Source organism: Microplitis demolitor, chromosome 7 (genome assembly GCF_026212275.2).
Source record: "Microplitis demolitor isolate Queensland-Clemson2020A chromosome 7, iyMicDemo2.1a, whole genome shotgun sequence".
In the NCBI taxonomy this organism is placed as follows: Eukaryota; Metazoa; Arthropoda; class Insecta; order Hymenoptera; family Braconidae; genus Microplitis; species Microplitis demolitor.
Window position 1 is genome coordinate 19,559,476 of NC_068551.1, and position 24,582 is coordinate 19,584,057.

The following is a 24,582-nucleotide window of genomic DNA, read 5'->3' on the forward strand; positions in this document are numbered from 1 at the left end:
TTATTTATATATATTACTTCTGATACAATAAGCTTTCTATATTATTCAAATAATTGCAAAAAATCGATTTTCAATGCAGGTAATCATAAAAAACGAGTGTCACGGAACGAAACACGATTTCAGACCTGTGGTGGCAGCGCTCGCCTTCGGCTCCAGTTATCCTCTCATCTAAAATCGTCTTGTTTCATTCCTTGCCACCCAATATACGATTCAAATTTAAAATTTAAAAAAAATAAATTGCAGACTAGAGTTTGAACGAGGATCAGGCAGGAAAAAATCTGACAAATTTAATTGATTTTTTGTCTGATTATAATTATTGGTGAGCAATGTATAAACATGGAGAATATTTTATATATTTTTCACAAACTATTGAAGTAAAATAAAATTTTTTAACAATAAATTTAAACTATATATCTTTCATACTCACTCACTATTTTAATTAATAATTTTTTGCACAAGAAATTTAAAATTTTAAACTTTACTAAAAAAAATTAAGAAATTTGGTAAAATGGTAACGAGTTTGTAATAATTGCTGATATATCATTAACTTTAAACTGAATTACTTATTCTATGTGATAAAATACTTAAACTACTTATTAAATACACGGGATTCGTAATAAATATTTTAAATATTTTTTTTTTCAAAGGGGATTTGTCTCATGATTGAAAGACGAATTTTTAAATTTAATATCATCAATAAAATCGATTACTATTTACATGACAAATACTCATCGGGTATTTAAAACATTGAGGCGATTACGTTAAATATTGAACGATTCCATCGGAACACAGGCACGTGACTATTAATGTCTTAAAGTACGTACTAACTAAATTACATAAATAAATATAGCGATTTATTTTTAATTATACAGTTGACTGTTTCGCGGCTTAATTATATTAATCAACAATATTCAAGTGCAATATTATATTATATAGATACGTAAAATAATGTTCTGTCACTGAGTGAGCGGTTTCGGTAACAAGGCGGCATTTGGCGGCTCAAGCCGAAGGCGAGCGCTGCCACCACATAAGTATACAAATTATTATCTCTCAGTAGCATACAATATTTTTTGTGTCGGATGCAACAAAATGTTGTTTTTATTGTCTAGAGAGTGCTTAGAACACGTGTAATATTTTTTCATACCCATACTAATCACTATATTGCTAATTACATTGGCATATATATATACAAATTGGCAACGTAAGATTTTTTTTTTGATCACGTTAAAAGATCCATGTTCATATTATCCGCGCGCTAAATGTACATTAATAATATTAATGTAGATGTAAGAGCGCATGCGTATAGTTTACTTATTAAGAGAGAAAGGGTATCCATTAATTCAGAAATTTCTTGAAATTTCTGCCCCTCCGCAGAATAACAATTCGAGTTAATAGAGTTCGGCTGTAATTAAATAGCCGAAAAAAAGACAAATCCGGATAATTAGTCGCGAATAAAATGACCTCGGATCTTTTATGGTGTAACCATTTTCTGTGCAAGTGTCACAAAATTTTATATTGCACTAATAAATCACAGTATCTATGTAACACCTTATTTATAATACGATTTTTGATTTTATTTACAAATTGATATTTATTTTCGAGTCACTTTCATTCTATTTTTTTTTTAATAAAAAATAAATTAAATTTGTCACTATCAAATAAATGAACGAAAAGACTTTGACGTGATTAAATAAAATATCAACGTTACAATTATATAAAAAATTTTTAAAGAGATATCATTTTTAAATAAATAAATTAAATATCTATAATTTAATGGCATTTAATAACTTATTAACCAACCACTTATTAATTAATCAACGCGACTAGAATTATTAATTACTATCGAAATAATTTCACTTCATCTATTGTCATGGATTGCAATCACATTTACGATTATTCTAGTACTTAATTACTTTATGTAAAAATTAAAAATGAAAAAGAATTTTTTAGTGAACCTTTTTTTCCCATGACTTTTTTTGCGGCTTAGATTTTCGATTGCCGTTAATTGGATTAATGATCATTAAAATTTACCTGACAATAGTAATTAATGAGGAATTATAATTTTTTGCGAATTTAATAATTTAATATTAATTATTATTATCTCAATAGAGTTTAAGGGAGAGCTAAACTACCAAAAGTTACGGCGGTGCCGAGTAGGGTGGGTGTTGTCAGCAGTTCTGATTGTGTTTTTCGTCACCGAAGTATGAAACTGATACAACATCTCCACCCACGTTGATTAAACATTGTCCCTGGAATATAACAAACTAGATAACGATTTTAACTCTTACAGTGTGTGCGTGTGTGTGAGAATGGTTATCGTGGATTGGATATCAGGAATCGAGATAAGTTACCCTTGCACTAAATATTGTTTAATAATTAATCGACCCCGCGCAGAAACTTTTAAATTTTTACTTCGGCGTATACAAGCTCGATAGCTCCCTCACTTTCATATCCTCAATAAATAAAATAAAATTTTTTAAACGGTAAAAATTTCAGTTACGGAAGTTTCGATAAAAATATTTGCTTTACATGAAAAACATTTTTTCCAAGTAAATATTTTATTTTTAAAAATAAAAACTCCAAATACTCGAGAGTTTAAATAATTTACAGATTAATTTTTAATTCCTCTGAATAAAAAATGTAAAAATGATTGAAGAAATTTTTTTTAATAACAATTTTATGTAAAATATAATAGAGTATCACCTTGGGGTATAAATAATATATAATGTATATGTATATATATTATTTAGTATTTATATTTCTATATTTTAACGGACTAAATAACGGACAAAGAAAATAGAGGAATGTTTTTTACTTTGTGAAATATAAGAATTTATTTAGTATTTTTCGAATCCCAAGGGATCAGGTTTGACCTTAAAGGATAAGAAGTAAGTGTGAAATTGAATAGTCTTCCGATGGAACGAGTTGTCAAAGGAACATTTTGTTATGTAATTAAATAATTTATAAGATAATTTGATATTTTAAAGGCAAAGGAGTTGATGTATGTGTATAAGTATGTATATATATTTTATTAGATAAAAAAAAATAGTAAAGACTCACTTGATTCTTGTGTGGGCTGTGCAGGAGTACGCATTGCGTCATGAAGAAGGCGACCATGGCATTGCCACCCAATGCTGTAATATGAGCGCGAACAATTGCCAATACTTCGGTTATAAAACTATGAGTGAACCCACTTAGTCCGCCGTTCTATTAAGAGACAAAGGAAGAATAGAATGAGTTTATTAGAACGAATTGATCAAGAGTTGATGAGTAAAAAAAAATAGTCATAGCTGATAAAAAAGAGTATTGCGTTACCTCTCTGATTGACGTACTTTCTCTGATGAAGAAGAAATTTAAATTTCCTAAGTACCGCTCAATCCTCCCGCCCGGAAGGTAAGACAAAGGCGTTATGTCTACTCCGTATCTTTCCTTTAAAGGAACCTGGAGAGTTTTGAAAACTTTTTTAATGACTTTAAATATCCAAGAGTTTGTCGTCTGTTGTAAATAATGAAAAGTTAAGAGGAAATAAAAAACTTTACATGTTTATGTCGATGTTGGCTGGGCACTCTGGTTCTGAACGGTGACCTGGATCTTGATTTTTGTGCTTGATTGGCTACTGGTGACGAAACTACCCCCGGTGTAATTAATTGGTTGGCAGGCGAATCAGAGTTTGCGTTCTCTGCCTGGTCTTCGTCGAGATTAAATATCAAGTCGTCTGCAAAAACGCGTTAATGATAAATTCAAGGATTTTTATTTTTATTAAGTAAATTTATTTGTTATTGATTGATCTGTTTAATTAAAATTACCATTTTTGGTTAATAAATCACGGCTGGTTGAGCTGTTGATTGCTTTACGCTTGTATTTATTTATTTTAACCGGCTCGCCGAGACCTAGAGCCATTCCGACGACTGAAATTTGGAGTTCGTCTTGCTCAGCGATGGCTACTTTGAATTGCAGGTCACACAAAGCACAGGGTACCATGCGCCGCAATTTAAAAAATATCGTTCGGAGAATTTTGTTTAAGTGCGTCGACGGCATGGAAGTCAACTGGGTGTTTGGTATCCTAGTCCGCGAAATTTGTGTAAACATTTGTAAATTTCTTACTATTTCTAAGTCTTCTAGTCCGGGAATAGTTTGAATATTAACGACATTGAATCCTTCTGGGGCACTCTCTTCTATCAGTAAATTAATGCGATCCATATCTTCAACGTCATCTATCTCAAGAATACACGCGTCTTTTGTACCCAAATCAAAGTCTGGTAATTCATCTTCCGATTCATCAGTATCAGATGTTCCTACTGATCTTCCATTTTCTAAATCCTACAAAAAAACAAAAATTCTAAACTTTGAAATAAAAAATTAATTTTTATTCAATTGAAAAATTAAACTTACGATTAACGGCTTAAGACGATAAATTTCACGGTTTTTTTTAGCGGTTTCAATTAACGCTTTTTGCATTTCTACAACTTGTTCTTCTTTGTGCCAGGAATTACCCGATGCAATTTGCGGCACCTGCGGACTAGGCAATGCAGTTAAGAAAACTGCAGTACCAATCGCCACACCGATTACGAGCCGCTCCCCAATGTCAACTTGGACTTTTAAGCCGAAAACGGCATTCATCCCTTTCAATTTTAGTTTATTAATCAGTAAACTGTGCAATTCATACTCTAAAAATGGCAAACAGTCAGAAATTTCTTTAGCATTCAATTCACCCCTAACATCCCGTTTTATTTTACAAACAGTTGCTTCTATAAATACACCTCTTCCGGTAATCGGAATGTTCTCAGGCAATTCTATTGTTGTAAACAATACGTCAGGGACTTTGGCGCGCTTGCAAATACCGCACTTTGACATTTGAACTTTGAGAGGTAGACTGCGACTGTTGTAAGGTAAATGACACAGACTGCATGCGCTGTGAAACGTCATAGACGGCATTTCATGATCATTGCTCTCGGAAATACGTTTTACACGACCGGTTGTTTGTATTTGTTGTCCGTTACTCACACAGTCATCTATTTTTTCATTTTTATTTGTCGACACAGATTTGTGCATATTTTTTTCAACTTCCCCAGTGTTTGTGATTGGCTGTTGGCTTTTGTTGAGCAAAATCTCTTGATCTTGGTTTGTATTGAGCAAATTTATCACTGCGGCAGTTCCAGAAGCATTTAAAACACACACGTCATCACTATAAATTCAAATTTTATCATTTTTTTAAATATTTAGCATTAGTGATAACGGACCGTTCATAAAATACGTCGCTACACGCAAAATTTTACCTTTTTACTCCCCTCTCCCTTTAAATAATATATAGAAATTAATTGGACACAAATTTTTGTAATTTAAAATATTAATTTTAAAAAATCGAGGGAAAAATTTGCAAAATTGTTCGATGAGCTGGGAAAGTCGCGTTTCCTAAGACCTCCCCATCCTCTTTATCACAGTAAGCCCCCCCCCCTCTCCCACTTCCGTAAGTGGGAACGTATTTTATGAACTGCCCCTAGATAGAAAAAAAATTGAATGAATAATTATTTATAATTTTACCATATACTAATTTCTTCTTTGTAACCCAGGACAACATTGCAGCCTAAAGCACGAGCATGAGATCGTACTTCCATTCTTATTTCCGTCCACCAAGCATCGCGACCTTCTGGTTCTTCAAGATTACTTATTCTATCAATTAATTTTACAGATCTTGCACTAACTAATCCCCCTTTAAATTTAGAAAAAAAAAAAATCAAACATATTTATTTATACGTTTGAACTTTAAAAAAATCAACACCTTGAAATACTAATTAAGTACCTAAATTCAATACAAAACCCGGGGGATAATGTTGCATAGTAATAAATGGATACTCCAGCATCTCCAAGGCATCTTGATTCATTGTTCTGACGATCGCAGTCGAGGGTTTCATATGAACAGTTGTTTTGTCATTGCAGACCAATGAATTACCTGGGAAGAAAATTTTTATTACTGAAAGTAATACATACTTGTGTATTAATAAATCTCTGTACATCAATATCGTCTGTAAACATATAGAGCAATGTTGCATTTGAAATTATAAATTAAATAAACAGTATAAGTATAATAAATAAGTACGATAATCATTAGTTGGCATACGTGTGAGCTTGTAGTAAATAAATATTAATTATAGATGTAAATAAAGTCATAACATGCTGGAAATGATTAATTATTTATTATTGTTAGTTTTCAAAATAGATACAACTTAAAAAAATCCTGTAGTCATGCGGAGTAAGTTAAGGTAGTTAATAATTATTCAACAGTAACCCTAAAAGTCCTGGAGCAGTTATTTATTACAAGGGCAAGGTAAAAGATCTAGTACCCGATCAGGGAACTAGTACTCGATCACTTCATGTGTTTGTATATTTATATTTAGTAAAATTTTGTAAATATAGATAGACGAATACATGAGTGATTGAAGACTAGTTCCCTGATCGGGTACTGGGTCTCTTACCTTAATTATGAAAAAAAAAGTCTAAAGTGTAACACGGGATAAAAGACGATTTCAGACTTGATGTGTTGGCAGCGGATGATAATTATTACTCTCATCTGAAATAGTCATTTCATCTCTCACCATCAGAGTTAACGTGATTATGAATGAATGATTACGATAAATGATTCAGGTCTTCTAGGGCTATCATAAGTTACCAAAATAAATGTTAACGATCAAATAAATGTAAGGGATTAGTAAAAGTATAAAACAATAGAGGTAAGTGAGACGACATTTCACATAATCAATGATACATATCTTTTTTTGTTCCCTGTATGGTACTCACGTTTGTGAAAGAATTTACAAAATCCTGGCAGGAGAAATAATGAGAATGGAACAGAAAAAAAAACATAATTTCCCGATATGTCTTTTTTGTAATGATAAAATGCAATGATGAAGAAATAAAGGAGCATTATATCAATCAAGATGTTACAGAGGTGACTGAGGCACTAATACGTGCATTAGTTTCCCAATAATCTACACTTAATGTCAATTAAATACTAAACAAGTGGTTTTTTAATTTTTGTGGGCTAGGAAATGCCACCACCGTGGCCTCTTTCTCCTCTATTTACATCGACAGTAAATCCAATTAATAATAATAATAATAAAAAAAACAGTCCCTATTTAATTGAGGATAACTACGTTAAAGAAGTGACACTCCAGAAGCAGAATTTATTGCTGCACAAACTTGTTGGAGTCATACAAATCTATAATATATTTATCATAACTTAAAATTGAATTACATAAAGTGGGATCTTACCTTTAGGAGTAATGCTGAGGTCAGAGTCGCTGGAGCGTCGATGGAGTGGAATTTTTCCAGCCGGTGAGTTGGTGACTTTAGTGCCAACAGACCCAGGAAGTCCTGATGCCCCATGGACGGGACTTGTTGCCGGTTCGATCTCCAGCTGTGCTGGTCTAAGACAGACAGGCGGGCAAGGCACACACGGGTCAGTTAAATTAGCATTGTTAGTAATTTTAGTAACTGGCAAATGATTTTTATTACTCAATTTTCCTAGACTACCTTCGCTGTGGCTTTTATGAACAGATGGATCTATTTCTTCAGGACTTAGTAACTTATTCATGCTAACATTTGATTGCTGGCTCTTTGGTGGAATTATTTCCATCGGTATGGACTCTATTTCATTTGGGTTAGGAATTATTATTTGAATTTTATTGCTGCTAGGAAATTGTTTAGCTGCTATTTTATGTTGCGACTGCTGGAGATTTTCGTGCATTTGTTCCTCTAAATTCTCGATAATTGTCTGCGGTATTAATTTGTCTTTCGAATAAGTGCGTACCGGTTGATTGTTACTGTCAGTCAAGCACTGAGGATTGTTAATACGCGGCAAGTTATCGTGAAGCTCGAAAAATGAGGCAGTTTTTTTAAGGGAAACTATTGAAGGACTTGAGGGAGGTGATGACATGGTGGAGATGTGAGCGGCTGAGTGGCTGCCGTGGATCGTGGTCAAGTGGCTGTGGTGATTGTGGTGATTGTGATGCGAATGATGGTGATGGTGGTGGTGGTGATGATGGTGGTGATGCTGCTCGGGAGACCGGGACCTCGATGAGAGCCGATGGGCTTTAGATTTGCGGATCGAGTCGGGCGAGGGAGTTGACGTGAAATTGACCCGGTCGCGACGACGCCTTTTGCTCTTCGTCGAGTCTCTGCGGTCGTGATGGTGATGATGGACCATCATTTTAGTGTCTATTATTTTAATCAAGTCGAGCATCGCGCGATGACGAAACTTTTGATAAAATTTTTCATTAAATTGCGCCATAAATACTTCGGGAACTTGGGTCTCGAATTTAAAAACCTGGTCGTGGGGATACGGACTGCGGACGTTGATGTCTTTGGTCTCAAACATCGGTACCTGGAGATGATTTGGGTCGCATGCTGATACTATTACCGGTGGGTTTATCACGAGCGATGATATAGAAGATTTTTTTATTATTTCATCTACTGGAGTTTTAGGTTCCACATGTGATTTTTCTTTTTCTTTCGGTGGTCCGCGATAAATTACTGTTTCTGTTCTCGATACTTTCTTTGATACTTTTTCTTTTTTTTCGCAAGGTTCCTTTGAGTCTAACGATCTCGAGTTAACTAAATATTTTTTGTAAGGTAAAGGACTAGGTAATGGACTCATTATTATTTCTTCAAACTTTGCTTCAGGATTTATTATTTTAATTTCAAGTTTAGGCTTAGGTTTGGGTTCAAGTTCCAGTTTATTATTGATTACTTCCAGTTCAGGTTGGGAATTTATTTTTTCTTCTTCAAGTTTTAGTTTATCAGTAACTGGACTGCTGAGTTCATTATCATTTGGCATATCGATGACGACAGACTTTTCAGCAGCGTTAGGAATTTCATTATTATTTTTCTCAATGGATTCAACAGCTGAGATATCTCTGGATTTTATCAGAGAAGTGTCAGTTTCACTGTCCGAATCTGGATCAATCAGAGGCTGCAGTAAAGCTTCCATGTAAGGTTCGACTGATGCAAATGACTCAGGAGCAGGTAAAATAGACTCGCTTTTATTACCCGCTGAAATAATTTGCACACTTTCCGTGGAATCAAAATGTTTTTGCTTGCCCAAAAGCTTCAATTTAAAACTCGGCGAAGTTTTCAACATGGTCGGCGTGTGCTCTTTTGTAAGAATAGTATACTTGGGAATACTATCAACAAATTCTGGTTCAGGAGTCGAAGGCGCTGATGCTGTCAAAGGAGTAAAAGCTCCAGGCCCATCGTAATCGAGTATCAATCCCTCTGGCATCGAATCTTCGCGTTCTTTGTTCAACTTTACAATATCTTTATCATCTTTAACTTGATCAATAATCCCGTCTCCTTTCTCTTGCTCCTTTGTAGTAAAATCAAATATTTTCTCAGTTTCAGTACCCTTCAAAGTATTTTCCAATTCAACTTCAATATTTTTAACCCCAACAGTTTCAGTAACAGGGGAGTCATCAAGAATATTATAATTAGTACTAGACTCCGAAGGGTCATCGTCTTCAGACGTCGAAGTATCTGTTTCAGACGACGACAACATCGGTCTGCGTTTCTTATATTTGAAAGATTTTTTTTTCTTTACTTTATCGAACTCACTTACAGCCGTCTCTTGTTCTTTTTCATCTGGCTTTAACTTTTCAGCAGATTTAACTTCATCCAGACCCTCCGGAGATTCAGCAGGACTATCAACGTCTTTGGTTAACAAGTTAACTGGTGACGGAGTAGGAGTTTCGTGGTCTTCTCTGACACTATCGAGAGGAAATCCTGCGTGGACTGACCGAATCAACATAGCGGCCATGCTGCCTTCAGACAGATTTTTTTTGTGAGTAAATTTTTTACGTCTTATCGACTGTCTGAAATCGGTGATCGAAGACCGCCCGGAATCAGACCCCACGATAGACCAAGTGCTGGAGTACGTGCTGTCTTGATCACTCTCATCATCAAGGGAATCCGAGAGCTTGCTTTTCATTTGTATCACCCGCTTGGGCAGGTATTTTAAATTCTTTAACCCGCGAGAAAATACAGACGTGCTCTCGCCACGCATGTCCTCCAATGCCAGCATCATTTTTATTGATGATTCTGTTATCAAGTCATCAGACAATGATTGACTTAATGCAACTGAACTAGTCTTACGTACACTCGGTACTGGACTATGTTGCAAAGACATTTGCCGCATTCTTATCGCGCTTGCTGTGAATTCTGATACTTTAACAGTCGGCCGTGAGTAAGCTGACACTTTATCACGCTCGCGGTCACTCTTGGGAAATTTATTACCTACATGAGTCATCTGGAGTTTTATGTTTGGGGGATTCGGAGGATTTATGGGGCTACGACTAGGTGAGGAAGAAAGTAAAGGCAAATTATCGTCACTCTCGGAAAATTCTACATGACTTTTAAGTTGCACACACGCGAGGCTGCATGCAGGTCAGGACAAATAAAATTAAATATATTAATTTAGATTTTAACCAGAGAAAACTGTCGATAAATTTAATCTAAAACCATCTAATCTCAGTACTCAATTATTATGACTTTTAATGGTAATAAAATAGTAAAAACTCACTCATCGATGGTTGGAGTTTCGAATAACGACTGAGTGATATCCTGAACTTTTATTAACGTCACCGCAGTTCCAATTCCACGAGCAACGATTCCAGATTCTCCTTCTAGATCAAAATTCTGTACATACCTGAAAAGATATAATTATTTCATATGTTTGTCAAGAAAACTGACTAAGTATTACAATTCTAAAGCATAAAACAAAATTACAGTTTTATTTACCCAATTACGGCATTCCCACCGAGATCCATGGCCTTTAATCCTATCTTTCTTTGAACTTCACCACTGAGTTTAAAAAATAAAGTCTGTCTCGCCTCATTGGATGCTCTAGGAGTACGAATTTTATCAATCCATTTATACTCCGGGTCATCTGTGACCACCAACTCTTCGACGAACCCATGAATCACTTGGGCATGGTATCCATGCGGTACATTTGGCGCTAAAAGTAATCAAATAAATAATTTCCACTGCCAATAATTAACACCATGAGAATAACTTACAATAGAAGAACTGAATTCCGCAGGACGACTGCTTGAATTTATTGAAATCAGAAAATAGTTCAACCTTTACGATGATATTGACTTCCCCTCTGATCCCGTGCATTGTGTCATAGACTGGTATCCATCCAGTCATAACAGAACCTGCAAGCAATTGGAATTAAAATCAGCAACGTCTCCAATTAGTTAATGTGCTAAAGATAAAAATAAATTACCTCCTTGAGCACCGACACTAGTATTCATAGTAGCCTCTAGTGTCCATATGTTTTTGATTGTCAATGGGTGTCCTGGTAGCAACAGCGGATTCAAATTGAGATACACTCGGCCAATAGAGTCATTTGCTGAATAAGTATCATGATCCATGAGCTTTATTTGCAGCGGCTCGTCTTGCAACTCCGCGTCATCAACTTCAAACCTGTACCACTCGGTGTTCCACTGAGGGTTCAATGACTTTCTGCAGACATCAGTTTTGTACGTGGTATTACCAAACTTTATTTCGACGTAAGCATCTGTGGTGTCGCCAGATCTGTCCATAACTGGTAGGTTTCTTCCTGCCAGTATCTTTACTTTTATTTTTCCCGGCATTTTTTGATACTGTCATTCAACTAGTCCTGCAAATAATTAGACAATGTTATGGTAATTTATAAAATTCAAATTTAAATCAGAGTCATGGAGATGATGTTTGATGTCAAGAAGTGGTGGGAATAACTGGTGTAAAGTTATTTTTATAACTAATATTTGAATATTTATTTTTAAAATTATCTATTTTAAAAATTTTGAGCATCAGTGACGTCGTCTGATTGCGTAAATATAATAAAATATAATGAATATATATTTTAATAGGTTAAAAACATGACAAACTTACTTGTAACCTTACTCGAGTATTCAAATATGTTTAGAAAAAATGAATCTTACGAAAAAAAATCACTTTGACAATCAGTCACTTTTTTAATGAGCAGAATTATTGGGTAAGTGAGTTTAAATAACAGGGGGGGTAAATAATTATTTAGGTAAAAAATAAATTCGAATTTTCGACACATCAGCTGATTGTTATGATTAAAAATATTGCAGGTATTGCTCGCGTTTAGCTCGGGTGCTTGTCGGAAAATCAAGATAAATAAAAATAGAATCGAACGGTTGTAGCGCCATCTTGTGGAAATTTTATTTGAATTGACGCGCTAAGAAAGACGGCCAATCAAAAGACAGCAGGACTTCCCGCGAGCTTAAGGCGCATCGTTGCTGCGCAGTCTCGGCTCAGAGCGTCAGAGTTGTCGGTGATCTCAAAAGACGCGGACGCTCCTGTGTGTCGTGAGTTTTTTATTCGTTTTTGTTGGTTTTAATCGGTCTGTATATATAAATTTTGTTAAATATTAGTAATTAAATAATCGGGAAGTGATATATCTATTAATTTATCGGAATTAATCATGAATTTGTTACGATATCAAGCGGACAAAAAGTGCAAAGTGTGCAAGTTTATGAGTGTGAACGTAGCAGACATGGAACAAATTTCAAATTACGACTAAATGCATTCAACACTGAAAAATATAAAAATAAAAAAAATGCATGTACTGATTTTCGAATTCTATGATTACGCATTTTTTAAATTTGCTTCGATTTACATTTAATTCACTTACTTCAAAATTTAAAAAATTCACAGTTGTCAGCTACATTCACACTCGTTGTAAGTGTTGGTTACGATGTCTAGTTAAGTTTGAAATTTTTTTTTTAATTTTAAAGTTTTTGAGTCGAATAATAAGTTGTGTTGTGTTAAGTGAAAGTGTTAGTGATAACGATGGCGTTCAATTGATGGCAGAAAAAAATTCAAGAAAATTTTTGCTGAGTGGGTGAGTCCTGAGTTATTTTTTAATTTTTCATTTTATAAATAATTTTTTTAAATTTATTATTTTAAAAATGTTTGACATTATTATGATAATTATGATGATTGTCATTATTATTCATTGATTATAATTTTTATTGGTCGATTATTTTAAATCACTTGACAAAATATAGGAGTCGAAATTTTTAAGCCTTTGTTGTAAATTCAATATTAAAACATAGAATCGAACAGACGCGTCGCCATCTTGTGGAAATTTAGTTGCATTATCGCGCTAGGAAAGAACAAGTGTTAATGTAGCTGACAATTGTCAATTTTTCATTTTGAAATAATAAGTGAATTAAATGTGAATCGGATAAAATTTAAAAAATGCACATTTATAGAATTTGAAAATCAATATGGGTATTTTTGTATTTTTAAGTTTCTAATTTTCTAATTCGTTTTTTCGTAATTTAAAATTTGTCTCACATCTGCTACCTTCACACTCATTGGGGACAGCCAATCAAATTGCAGCGAGACTTCCCGCGAGCTCAATGCGCGTCGTTACTACGCAGTCTGTTCAGATCAGTGCTACTTCTCGTCTCGAGGCCGCGGACGTCTTATTTTAAATTTATCCGTTTCTAAATTTTTTCCATCTTTATCATTTTTAAGTCATATATTCAGTTTTTTAAGTGAAAGTGCCAGTGATAGTGTTAAAGTGAAAGTGAAAGTGATAAGAGTTTAATTGACTGCAGAAAAATTTTTATAAAAATTCAAGAAAGTTGTTGGGGAATTTTGCTGAGTGAGTAAGTCCTAAATTATTTTTTATTTTTTTCATTTTATAAAAAATTTCTCGAATTAATTATTTAAAAATATTCAAAATTATCATAATAATTATTATAATTATTGATAAACAATATTATTGACTGTCTATTATTTTATTCGTTCGTATAACGAAAGTACAGCAGTCGAATATCGAAATGTAACAATCGATACTGCGCTTGCGCAACATATATTTAAAAATTCGAGTTATCGACAAGCGATAAAGTCGATACCCATTGATATATTTTTTCTAATCACAAGGTGTTGAAGTGTAAAATATGTGTAAGCATAAATAACAACATATTATTCATATTGTGATAATCTATGATATAAATACGTCAGCAATGGAACAAAAAGGTAAGTTGGTTATCTAAATGTATTTAATAAACGTAAAAATAATTAGTCAATGATAATATCAAAACATCATTTATTTCAAAGTAAAATAGTTAATTAATATTCCGTAGAAGAGCAAGTGCTGTCGACACAAAAAAAACTCCAAGCGTCACACGATCCCGGCTGGAACGATCCACCAAAATGGGCGTTCACTTCAACACCTGCTGGAAGCACTCCAATAAAGAGGTTATTAAACAAACGTGTTGCATTTCCTTTGAATTCGTCTGGAGGATCCGGAGCTAGTCAACCTAGCCGAGCGCCACCTTCAATGCTGCCACCGTTGCTGCCTGAACCAGCACGTGGAGAACTTTTGTCAACAGCACCTCATGTTCCTCTCATAGATCCTTCACACATAAAAGCAGAATTCACCAGGAGGTCGTTGAATTACGATAAGCAGCAATGCCTAGCAGACAGTCTCATTAATTTCAAGACAGTCATTGATGACCAACTCAATAGCTGTGACAAGATTGAGGAAGTCAAAAAACGTTTGGAAGTCATGAAGTCCATGTGGGTTGAAGATAAACTTCATCCAGAAATGTATGAACTATTATTAATGTTATCTCGAGGTATTTAAATTATTATTATTAATTAATTAATTGATGTTTTGAATTATTATCAAGTAAGCAGTTGATTAACTAATTTAGTTATTATTTTATTTTAGCATTAGTTCGTAAAGACATTGAAGAAGCTGATAAAATCCATGTCGATTTAATGACGAGTTATCCGGCACAATGTACTGCGTGGATTTCGGCAATAAGATATTTGATTTTGGGATTGAAAGAAAAAAATTTAACTGCTCAAGGTGATTCTACTAATAAGTCTGAACCTACGTTATTAAATCCTACTGGTTTAAATTAAGTTAATATATTATTAAGGTATAATACGGAATAAATATTTAAATAAAAAAAAAAAAACATGGTTTAAAAAATTTAGTTTATTGATATTTAACTCTGGTTTGCTAATAATGAATTGATTTTTTCTCCGGGCCCAATTGTAAAAAAAGAAAAAATATTTATGGTTCGCTTTTTTCTGCCTCTATAACCAGCAAATAAAAAAATTATGACCCTGAAAGCAAACAATTAAGAATTTTAGGATTTTTTTTTTCAACAAGTCAGTTACAAAAAAAAAAAAAACCAAAACTGAAAATATTCACATGTAAGAAATTTAAAAAACTACAGGTGGAATTTATGGAAATTTTTTTTTTGAAATAATTTACCGTTGTTAAAAAATTCAAAAATTGTGAGACGTCGGTTAACTTATGATACTGAAGTTCCCGATGTCTAGTAATTTTTGGATTTCTTTCAAAACTATAAATGATAAAAAAAAAATATTTGAAAAAATTCCACTTATGGTTTTTTTAATTTTCTATATGTGCATAGTTTGGTTTCCTTTTTTTCAGCAAATGCTTTGTTGAAAAACAAATCCAAAATTTGTTAATTTTAGGATCATGGCGAACCAGTATCATAAGAAATTGTGTCAATGTCGGATTTTTAATTTATCAAAAAAATATCTAGGGTTTCCAAATGTAAATTTGGAAGTGTAAAAAAAAAGTTTTTTTAAAATTAAGTCACTCAGCGAAGCAGGAGAGAGTACTTCTTCTATAAATATATTTTAAAATATTACAAGTGCGAGTCTATCAGACAGACAAATTTATAATTATAAATATATCAAGTAAATAATTAAAAAAATAATATTTTTAAAAAATGCACTGATCAATTTCAAAATTTTTTAAATGTGTATTTTTTTTAATTTTACTTTATTAATTATTTACTCTGCTATATTCACACTCATAAAAAATTTAATACCCATATAAAATTTGAACGGTTGAATTAAAAAATAATATTGTTTTATAATCAAATGCTAATGGAATGACTTTTTGGCGTATGATTTGATAATTTATAAATTGGAACAGGGATTCGGGATAATGGATTGAGATATCCGATGGTCGGGGCGTTGCCTATAGCCGGTCGGTTATAAATGTAATTACATGCGGGCATCAGATGTAGCCAATTAGTATCAATGCTAATTCAATCACGCTGTAATGTTATATTTATAATTTTTATCAGTCGGAAAAAGCATCGACTGCTTAAGTAGATTACCAGTGACAGATACTCTTGTATGATAAATTTCCATATATATTTTCATTCGAGAGGTACCTTCTTAGCCAGTTGCAGCAATAGTACGACGTTTCCTCCATTCCGTTGCATCCTTTTGTGATTTCATCGCACGTGGCAGCTATCAGTTCTCTATTTGTTTTTTTTTCTTATCTGGCACTTTTTCCTATACTTTTTTTATTTTTTTCTCTATAAACAGTTTGCCATCTATAAATTCGGAATTCCTCTTATGAATTATCCATGCCACTGATCGTATTTTCATGAATATGGCCTTTGGAAATTGTAATATCGTAAACGTTCGTTACTTATCCAACATATATCTGATGATTTAGTACTCATATGTACTTTGAATTTAAAAAAGTTTAGCTGTCGAGTGTTTTAAATTTAATAAACACGTATATATGTAAAAAACTTTTTTTTTCTAACTAGAGTTTATTCCATATGTCATAAATATTTACAACACATTAATTTTAAAGCAAATAACATTTTTTTAAAATTATACTTGAAAAATTTTGGTTGCACCAATAAATAATAAAAAAAACAGCATTTTAGTTGAGTCTTTCGGGAAAAAAAATTAAAAATTGTATAAAAAATTATCCAGTTTGCAAATGGATCGATTTTTACAAGACTATTAATATTAAAGCAAGGATACGTTATAAACAAAACAATAAACAAAATATCCTTGTCATACTGTAGAATGTATATCCGACAAATATATTGTTTGAACGCATCACGAGACCACACCAGCTAATTTCTCAAAAGTAGAACAACAACTATTGATTATCGCATGTTTAGATAGTCATATATATATATATATATATATATATATATATATATACAACCGTGTCGCTCATTGTTTTCAATTCATTTCGAATTATAATCTAACACAAACAAACAAATACATCCGAGAAACCGCTACCCTACTATAAATTTAAACACCACGTGCAAAAACTTGTTGACTCGGTCCTGTTGAATATGTACTCGTAATAATTACAACTCTCCGCATTGTAATGAACTAAATCCACGGCTGTTCCCCTTTCCGTTTGTTAAAATTACAGCTCGTGTATACAAACTTTTTATATAAAATAAAATAAACTGATAGAATAACGAAAGTAAACCGTCCATTTTAAGTAGGTCGTTGACTCGAGGGAAATAAAAAGTAAAATAATAATAATAACAATATAAATATATTTCAATACATCTTACAGATTATAGAAGTTTAGTATAAAAAATCGGGTTTAAAAGTTGGTGGGATTTTAAATCCCTGAGATATGCCGTATCCTCAGAATCGTAATAATTTTTTTTCGTTACTTATCGTCGGGGTTGTTTTGGTTTGGTCTTATGGTATCGGCGGTTGCTGGTGGTGAAGAGAATCCGCCGTCAGAGCTCAGGCACAACATGAACAGGGTGCGAAAGAGGCAAGGGGCCCGCAGTGTTATGGGTGTCGCGAGAACAGGGAATTGAGATAGGAGCTTGAGGAAGAACCAGCCAGTGTACACAGTAGTAGGAGCAGTAGGTACACCAGTATGTAGGTATATAAGATAGGAGGTTGAGCTGAGGACGATGGGGATACGAAGAAGAAGAGCAAGAGCAAGTAGAGAAGAGAATGAAGAGCGAGTGGTAGGATTGAGTAAAAGCGCGTGATGAAGTAGGATAGGAAATTCGTCCCGCGGCACGCTGGGCACAATATTGATCTGTGGGTCGGGGGGGTGGTCGTTCGGATAGGGTGGCAAGCAGGCGAGCAGCTCCAAATGGAGTGGGGGTTGCGTGGTGGTCCAGTCCGCAGCTTCACGCGAAATCGCAGGCGGCACTACTCTATCTACCTATATATCTATGTAGTCGGCAATGTGGATGTATGAGTGTGTGTGTGGGTGTGTGTTTGTATGTTCATTTCTCTCTCTCTCTTGGATGTTTACCCGTGTGTAGGAGATGTCTGTATGTTTGTGGGGATGCTGTGTGAGTAGGGAGATGGCTCGTAGTAGGAGACGATGAGAATCCCCTTCGCCAGCGGGGCGTGCTTATACCGCAGGTGCTGCTGCGACTCGTGAGCTTGGGGTACCATCATCCAGCTTGAAAGCTACAGCCGACCGGATCTTCTCAGTAGTTACGTTGCAGCCTTACGCGCGAGTACGGCTTTTACGTCGTCTTTATAGTAATAATAAGGGTCCGTTAGTACACTATCGCGCAAAGACATTAACGCGCACTCATGGACTCTTGTACTGTTTAAATTAAAATTATGCATGCACGTTAAATGAACTTTTTTTAAGTAAAAGCTTACGTGCTTAATTGTCACTTATTTTTTATTCTTTGTTATACTTTGAAAGAGTATTTTCTTAGAGTTTTAAATTTAACTGATGGTGGTTTATGGTACTGATGAGTGTTATTTTTTTTTTTTTAATTAAAACTAAATGAGGATGATGATTTATGTTATGTATTGATGATGATGATGATAATGAAGGGTTGATGCAGCGAAACTTGTAAAATCTGAAAGTGGTATTATTATTGTCAAGCCCCTGGTTACGGCGGACGAACCGCGTGGTGTTACTACTTGGAAATACCCGATTAATTCTCGGACGCCGGCGCGGTCTACTGTCGTCGCCTCTTCGCTCGAGTGATTAAACGTTGAGAGGACTTTGGCCTCTGAAGCGGCTGGCTCTACTCCTAACTCTGCCCCAGGGGGTGTGTGTTTGTGGACTGACTGTCCGCTGTGTTTGTGTGGATGTGCTGCGAGAGTGAATTTACTGTCAGAGTTCATCTAATAGTAGTTGTAACAGTAGTGTTTGTAAAGGTAGAGTCGTGCTTAGAAGTACCAAGGAGGAAAGTGCTGGAGACTTGGTTGCCGGATGAGCCAGACTACTACTGTGGGACACCTGTAAGCAGGCACATCGTTAACGCCCGAGGATGGGAGTACGCTGAATTGGATTAAAACCCGCTACCCCAAATTTCCGGGCTCGGGTCGTTGTCCCAAGTTATTATTAACCACTTGGACAGTTTTATTTTAAATCATATTTTCTTTTATTTATATCGCAGCTAAATTGAGAAACTGGTAAGGACCAAGATGTGGAAAAAAAGTTGACAAATAGTGTGAAAAATTCTTCTCAACTTAATTTTATTTTTTATGATGATATCAAAATTTACTTATATTGTATGCGAGTCTTTTTTTTTCATCTCTGATATTTTTCAATGTTTAATTATCGAGACACGGGTGAAAGCAACATGAGGTTAATCCTCCTTTCTCGTCAGGAAATCGAACCCTGTTGCTACGTGTCGCGTTTTTATTTTAGTCGTTTCTGTTTTAAAATTTAAAACCACTTGTCACACAGTCTGATATCGAAAATTTTAAAACAGTTAAGCATTTATTTATGTATTGATTTCATGTGTAGTTTAGTTTACTTTGAGCAACCGATTATTGAAGCATCCGGTACCAATTTATTATTTCGGAGGCTGTAATAGTTGGAAATTTTTCATGATCCTGAATTTAGCAGGCAATGAATTATTTTTGGATTATTTTTTTCAACAAATAAATCAGAAAAAATTAAAAAATAAAAATATGCATATGTAGAAAATTTTAAAAACTATAGGTGCAATTTTTTCAATTTTTATAATTTACCGTTTAAAAAAAAATTCAAAGTTCAGACGTCGGCTAACTTCAGTATGATAATTTTTCCCATACTTGAAAATATTTTTTCTAGCGTACTGATTACGTTTGTTTATGAATAATAGCCGATTAAAATCAATAGGAATTTATCTTCGATAACCCTAGTCTCGATAATTACAGTTAACTTTAATAGCGGCCTAGTTTTTTTCTCTATGCAGGCCATGGAAAGGTTGTTCGGCTTGAAGGGAAAACAATGCCGGGCATCAGGGAGCTTTCTTCCGTCTACTAGGGTTCAATTATTGAAAATATTTTTTTAATATATTTTTTCTTGCAAGAAAGCTCTTTCGGTTGCCATTTAAATTTTAGTAAAAATTATTTATCGTCGAATAATAATTTATGCGGACGTTTCGATATTTTGCTTCAATTGGCCATTCGATACTTAAACAAGTTAATATTGATTCAATCTAATTCTACTATCGCAATATAATGTATTAATGATCATGTGATGGCAACATACTGCGCATATAATTGGCAATCTATTCTATTATATGTTATAGAGATTCAGTTTACATTTATTTTGAAACGTGGGTTCAAATATCCATAAGATAAATTACTGTTTTAAATTTTAATTATAGAAATTTTAATTTCGACATATATGTAAATTTATGTGAGTTTTAATTAATACAATATTGACTTACGAGATGAAGATAATTAAAATAATTGAAAAAAAAAAAAAAATTATCGGAGGAAAAAAAAATTGTGTAATGAAAATGTTCGTTTTTATTTTATTAAAATATGAGAATAGCTAAAAAAAATACGTGGCAGAAAGTGTGTGTATGCCCGTGCAGAGAGAATAGGAATAGAAGGTCTATATAAATTTATATCTATAACAATTCGATTCGCATGGCATATTGAAGCAAGTGAGAGTTTGTAGGACGCAGCAAAAACTACTGGTATCTCACTTCCAGTTCAAAAATCACCGTCATTAATAAATGTGTGAACGAGTGGAACGGTGAAATAGTCTCGCATATTTTTTGACGGTCATACGAGAAAAAGTGAGAGCTAAAGTCGCTAAAACTAATGCGCGTTTATACGACGTTCATATATATACTTTTTTTTTCGTTGAATTTTTTAGTAAAAAATTTTTTGTCATTCTCTTTATCTTTCTACTTGTTCGGTGGCGAGTTAATCAATTACATTTTCAAGGTGGGTGTATATTTTGTTGAATTAATCCGGTCCTTAGGGGGCGTATCAATCACACTTAAAATAGCGGTAAAAAAATACGCGAAGATAAATAAAAAAAAGGGTAAAAAATAATGAAAGTAAAAGAAGAATTTTTCTGTCAGACAGTTTGTTTGAGGAAAAAGACTCGAAGAATCAACTCATCACTCTTTTTATTTTTTTTTCCACATTTTTTTCCACAGTTTCTTTGAGTGACTGCGCTGGAACAAAACGAACCGCAGAGAGGAAAAAATAAATTGACGCACAAGATAAAATACTAAAAAAGATCTACATACATAGATATATGTACATATATCTGTATATATTGCAATAAAAAGCAAAAGCAAAACAGAAAGGAGGTATGAAAGGGGAATGTGTTAAGGACTGGGGACGAGGATAATCATCCGTCCCCATAAAAAAGGAGCGGCGTAACGGGCGTCGTTTAGTTATCCAGCGAAAGTAAGGTGAGGAGATAAATATTGTTGCCGGGAATGACGGCCAAGTCGGGAGGTCGCCGGGCGTTTGTGAAGGGTTTGTGCGAGTAGTAATAGCTCCCAAAGTGTCCACGGGGTCAACGGGCACACCTTTTCAAGAACCCATCGGTCAGAGAATAAATTATTTAAATTTCCACGAGGTGAATAAATTAACCGCACAAAAAAATGAAAATCCAGTGCTAACAATTAGCTGATTGTGGTGATTTAATAGTGAGTGCTAACACCAGTACTAAAATTTGACGGGTTTAAGAGACGGATAGAGACGCCATTTAATATCAATAATGCGGGTTGGAAGAATAAGGATGTCGGGCAAGACGACGAAAATGTCTGGTGAAAAGGAAAAACGAAGGATGAGTGTCTTAGTCCTGAGACGCCCCGGGTTACAGTCTTGGATCTTGAATCTCAGCTTTGTCATTGTACTTCTTGCAACCCTGCCACAAGGTAAGTTTTTCCACTACTTCTTATACATTTTATGCAGTTCCGATCCAACTGCTTATATATCGTATGCTATTATATTTTTATTATATTTACTATATAAAATTTTTCCGGTGTGTGAAAGTGTGTGAGGGTGTGTGGATCGACAGCTTACCCAACGGCATTTTTATCTAGGTATATAAGTTTAAAGTAGTATAAATCCGTTGGCGAAGCGGCTGACGCTTCAGGGAATTTTTAAAAGGCGAGGGTTGGTTTGTTTCCCAGATTTTGCGGCAACGGCTGCTACTTGTGCTGATTCTAGGTATGATACCGAGAACGTATAACGGGAATGAGGATATAAGAGTCTTATAGATGAAAAGTATGTGTACGAAAATTCGCTATAAAATCGTTAAAGGTACGCTAAGAATACGGGGTATTAAGGATACGATTGTAATTTCTTGGGTATTACGATAATTTTATTCATTGGTTTGAAAGGAGTATTTGCATGAATTGATTTTCTCTTCTCACTCTATTTCTCTTCTCCGTCTATTGTATAAGCGGATTACATTTGTTTATCGGTATCGCTGTTCGAAGTATAGTTGCACTTGCATCTGACTATTGATGCACCCAGGACAATTCCAGATTACGGTGATTAGGTTGTCTTTACCGGGATAAAGGTATTCATTAGTCATTTGCCTAAATTTTAGATGGTACTTGTGATATCTCTGAGTATTCGCCCCCAACCCACTGATCAAAGAATCAATTAAACTTAACACCATGGTCGGTTAAATCGCCAGTACCAATTATTTATCTCAATTATTCCTCTATGACTATTCCACATAAGAATCTTTTTAATTACTTCAAATATGTTCTGTATTTTTATTAAACTTTTTTTAATTCTCGAGCTATCCGTTTTAATACTCAACTTTTAAACCTGTTACTCTGTTGCTGTTAAAGTAGGGCACGAATGAAAAGTACTAACATAAAATAAAAATAAAAGTCGCAGAGCAAACAAGTAGATACATAACATAGATCCATATACAAGGGCACGAAATGTTAAAGTTTTTTTTGTCAGCATTTGGCTCAAGTGCGGATAAGTGAAAACGGAAAAAATTTTGGCAGACCGCCGACTCTGATTTGTACTTTTATATTTTTAATTCAATGAGTATCATCAAGTCGCGATACAATTTTTTAAATTTTATTTAGGTACTGTCACTATTTACCATTGATTATAAAAAAAAATTTTATTTATTTAAATATGCGCTTCACTGCGGAGAAGTTTCACCGGAAAATTATCACATGAAGCGCAAAGTGTCTACAGAATTTCACTGGGTAAAAAAAGTGTGCGAGGGTGTAGACACGTTGTGTACTGATGCAAGTAGGCCGTCATGGATTTTATTACTAGTTTATATATTCACACTACACGGTTTAGTTAGTCTCGTTTATGAATTTCAGTAAAGTTATGACACGATGCTTGTCAACAGCAGACTCGAACTTTCATATGCTTTGATAAATTTAAATTATGAATTTTAAATATAAAGTATTAATCTATTCATTAATTTGTAAAAAAAAAAACAAACTGCATTGTAAGAATGTGTTTTTTTTTATCCGCAATGACTTTTTTTGCTCAATATTAATGTGTATAAAAGTGAGGAAATGATACAGTTGAAAAATGATCGTAAATTTTTTTTATTTATTTTTTTACCAAAGAATGTATTTATTGAAAAAAGTTCTTTGATAACGTGGAAAGTATAAAATCTATTCATCGAGATTTCTCACCAAGAAAAATTGAAATGCTTTCTCCGTGGGGTTTTTTCGAGTGCTGTAAGCCCTTGGGGCTGGATCGCATTATATAATATTTAAAAAAAGTAAAAAATGAAAAGCTATTGATACTTGGGAATATACAAATTGATGCATCTACTCGGTATCATAATTTAAGATTTAATCACTATCGATATTAAATTTATAATTATTATAAAAATTTAATTGGGATATTGTGTATCAGCATTGAAATGTTGGGGATTAGTATATTATTTGCGTTGGAATATTAAAAATAATCTCTGTTTGGAATAATTGCTGTAGTAATTAACCGATAATCAAAAGAACATAATTTATTGATGAATACATAAACTATACTATTATTTTATTGTTATTAATGGGATAACGGATAGTTTATCTTGTGTATTCATTCAATTTTCTAGTGGTACAGTGTTTGAACAAGTGATCAGCCTCGTAGTAGTAGTTGGGAATGCATTTAGTCGCTATAGTAAACCGAATTTCGGAGGCCGTAAACTTTGCGATAATCCGCCCGAGAGTTTAGTTAACTTGGCTGTTATTATTGTTGTTATTATTATTATTATTATTATTATTATTATTATTATTATTGTACACGTAAATAATCAATTTAAATAATGATTTTAGAGGAAACATGTACAATTGCATAATTAATATGCGAGTGATTCTTTATGTTACAATATTAATTAAACAGAAGTATTTTCTCATATTTTACAGAATAACTTAAATATCTCAGTAATTGTAATTATGAACATTGCAAGCATTCTTAAATGCGTAATTACTACGGCCAGGATTTTTGCTTTAATTTAAAAATAACAATTAAAAATTAATGATGTCAAATTTTTGACATTACGGC

The 24,582-nt window shown here is 33.7% G+C and overlaps 3 protein-coding genes across 3 annotated transcripts in view; 2 read left to right on the top strand and 1 right to left on the bottom strand.

Annotated features, from left to right (window-relative positions):
- Positions 1 to 1,131: 1,131 nt before the first annotated feature.
- On the bottom strand, positions 1,132 to 12,167 carry LOC103574707 (uncharacterized). Its single transcript, XM_014443627.2, has 15 exons — positions 11,929 to 12,167; positions 11,279 to 11,674; positions 11,067 to 11,207; positions 10,789 to 11,005; positions 10,571 to 10,696; positions 7,270 to 10,424; positions 6,796 to 6,819; positions 5,801 to 5,950; positions 5,542 to 5,710; positions 4,393 to 5,185; positions 3,807 to 4,320; positions 3,540 to 3,715; positions 3,316 to 3,441; positions 3,061 to 3,207; positions 1,132 to 2,249 (listed from the first exon to the last, which is right to left on the bottom strand). The coding sequence occupies exons 2-15, from the start codon at positions 11,646 to 11,648 to the stop codon at positions 2,169 to 2,171; spliced, it is 6,189 nt and encodes a 2,062-aa protein (XP_014299113.1). The 5' UTR covers positions 11,649 to 11,674; positions 11,929 to 12,167; the 3' UTR covers positions 1,132 to 2,168.
- A 1,777-nt stretch (positions 12,168 to 13,944) lies between these two features.
- LOC103574700 (steroid receptor RNA activator 1) lies at positions 13,945 to 15,012 on the top strand. The gene is made up of 3 exons (XM_008554211.2): positions 13,945 to 14,055; positions 14,163 to 14,657; positions 14,753 to 15,012. The coding sequence occupies exons 1-3, from the start codon at positions 14,043 to 14,045 to the stop codon at positions 14,947 to 14,949; spliced, it is 705 nt and encodes a 234-aa protein (XP_008552433.1). The 5' UTR covers positions 13,945 to 14,042; the 3' UTR covers positions 14,950 to 15,012.
- Positions 15,013 to 21,820: 6,808 nt separating this feature from the next.
- The window catches only part of LOC103574691 (acetylcholine receptor subunit alpha-type acr-16), a 122,164-nt gene continuing 119,402 nt past the window's right edge, over positions 21,821 to 24,582 (top strand). The window contains exon 1 of the mRNA XM_014442995.1: positions 21,821 to 21,959. Within this exon, the coding sequence (XP_014298481.1) occupies positions 21,821 to 21,959 (139 nt within the window). The remainder of the gene's footprint in view (positions 21,960 to 24,582) is intronic.

Excerpts from the sequence above, each read along its gene's own strand:
- LOC103574700 (XM_008554211.2), top strand. Across the intron at positions 14,658-14,752 it reads ATTATTAATGTTATCTCGAG|CATTAGTTCGTAAAGACATT; the intron begins GTATTTAAATTA and ends ATTTTATTTTAG.
- LOC103574707 (XM_014443627.2), bottom strand. The coding sequence starts at position 11,648 with ATGCCGGGAAAAATAAAAGTAAAGATACTGGCAGGAAGAAACCTACCA. Across the intron at positions 10,425-10,570 it reads GAAACTCCAACCATCGATGA|CCTCGCGTGTGTGCAACTTA; the intron begins GTGAGTTTTTAC and ends ACCTGCATGCAG. Across the intron at positions 5,186-5,541 it reads AAAGAAGAAATTAGTATATG|TGATGACGTGTGTGTTTTAA; the intron begins GTAAAATTATAA and ends TTGAATTTATAG.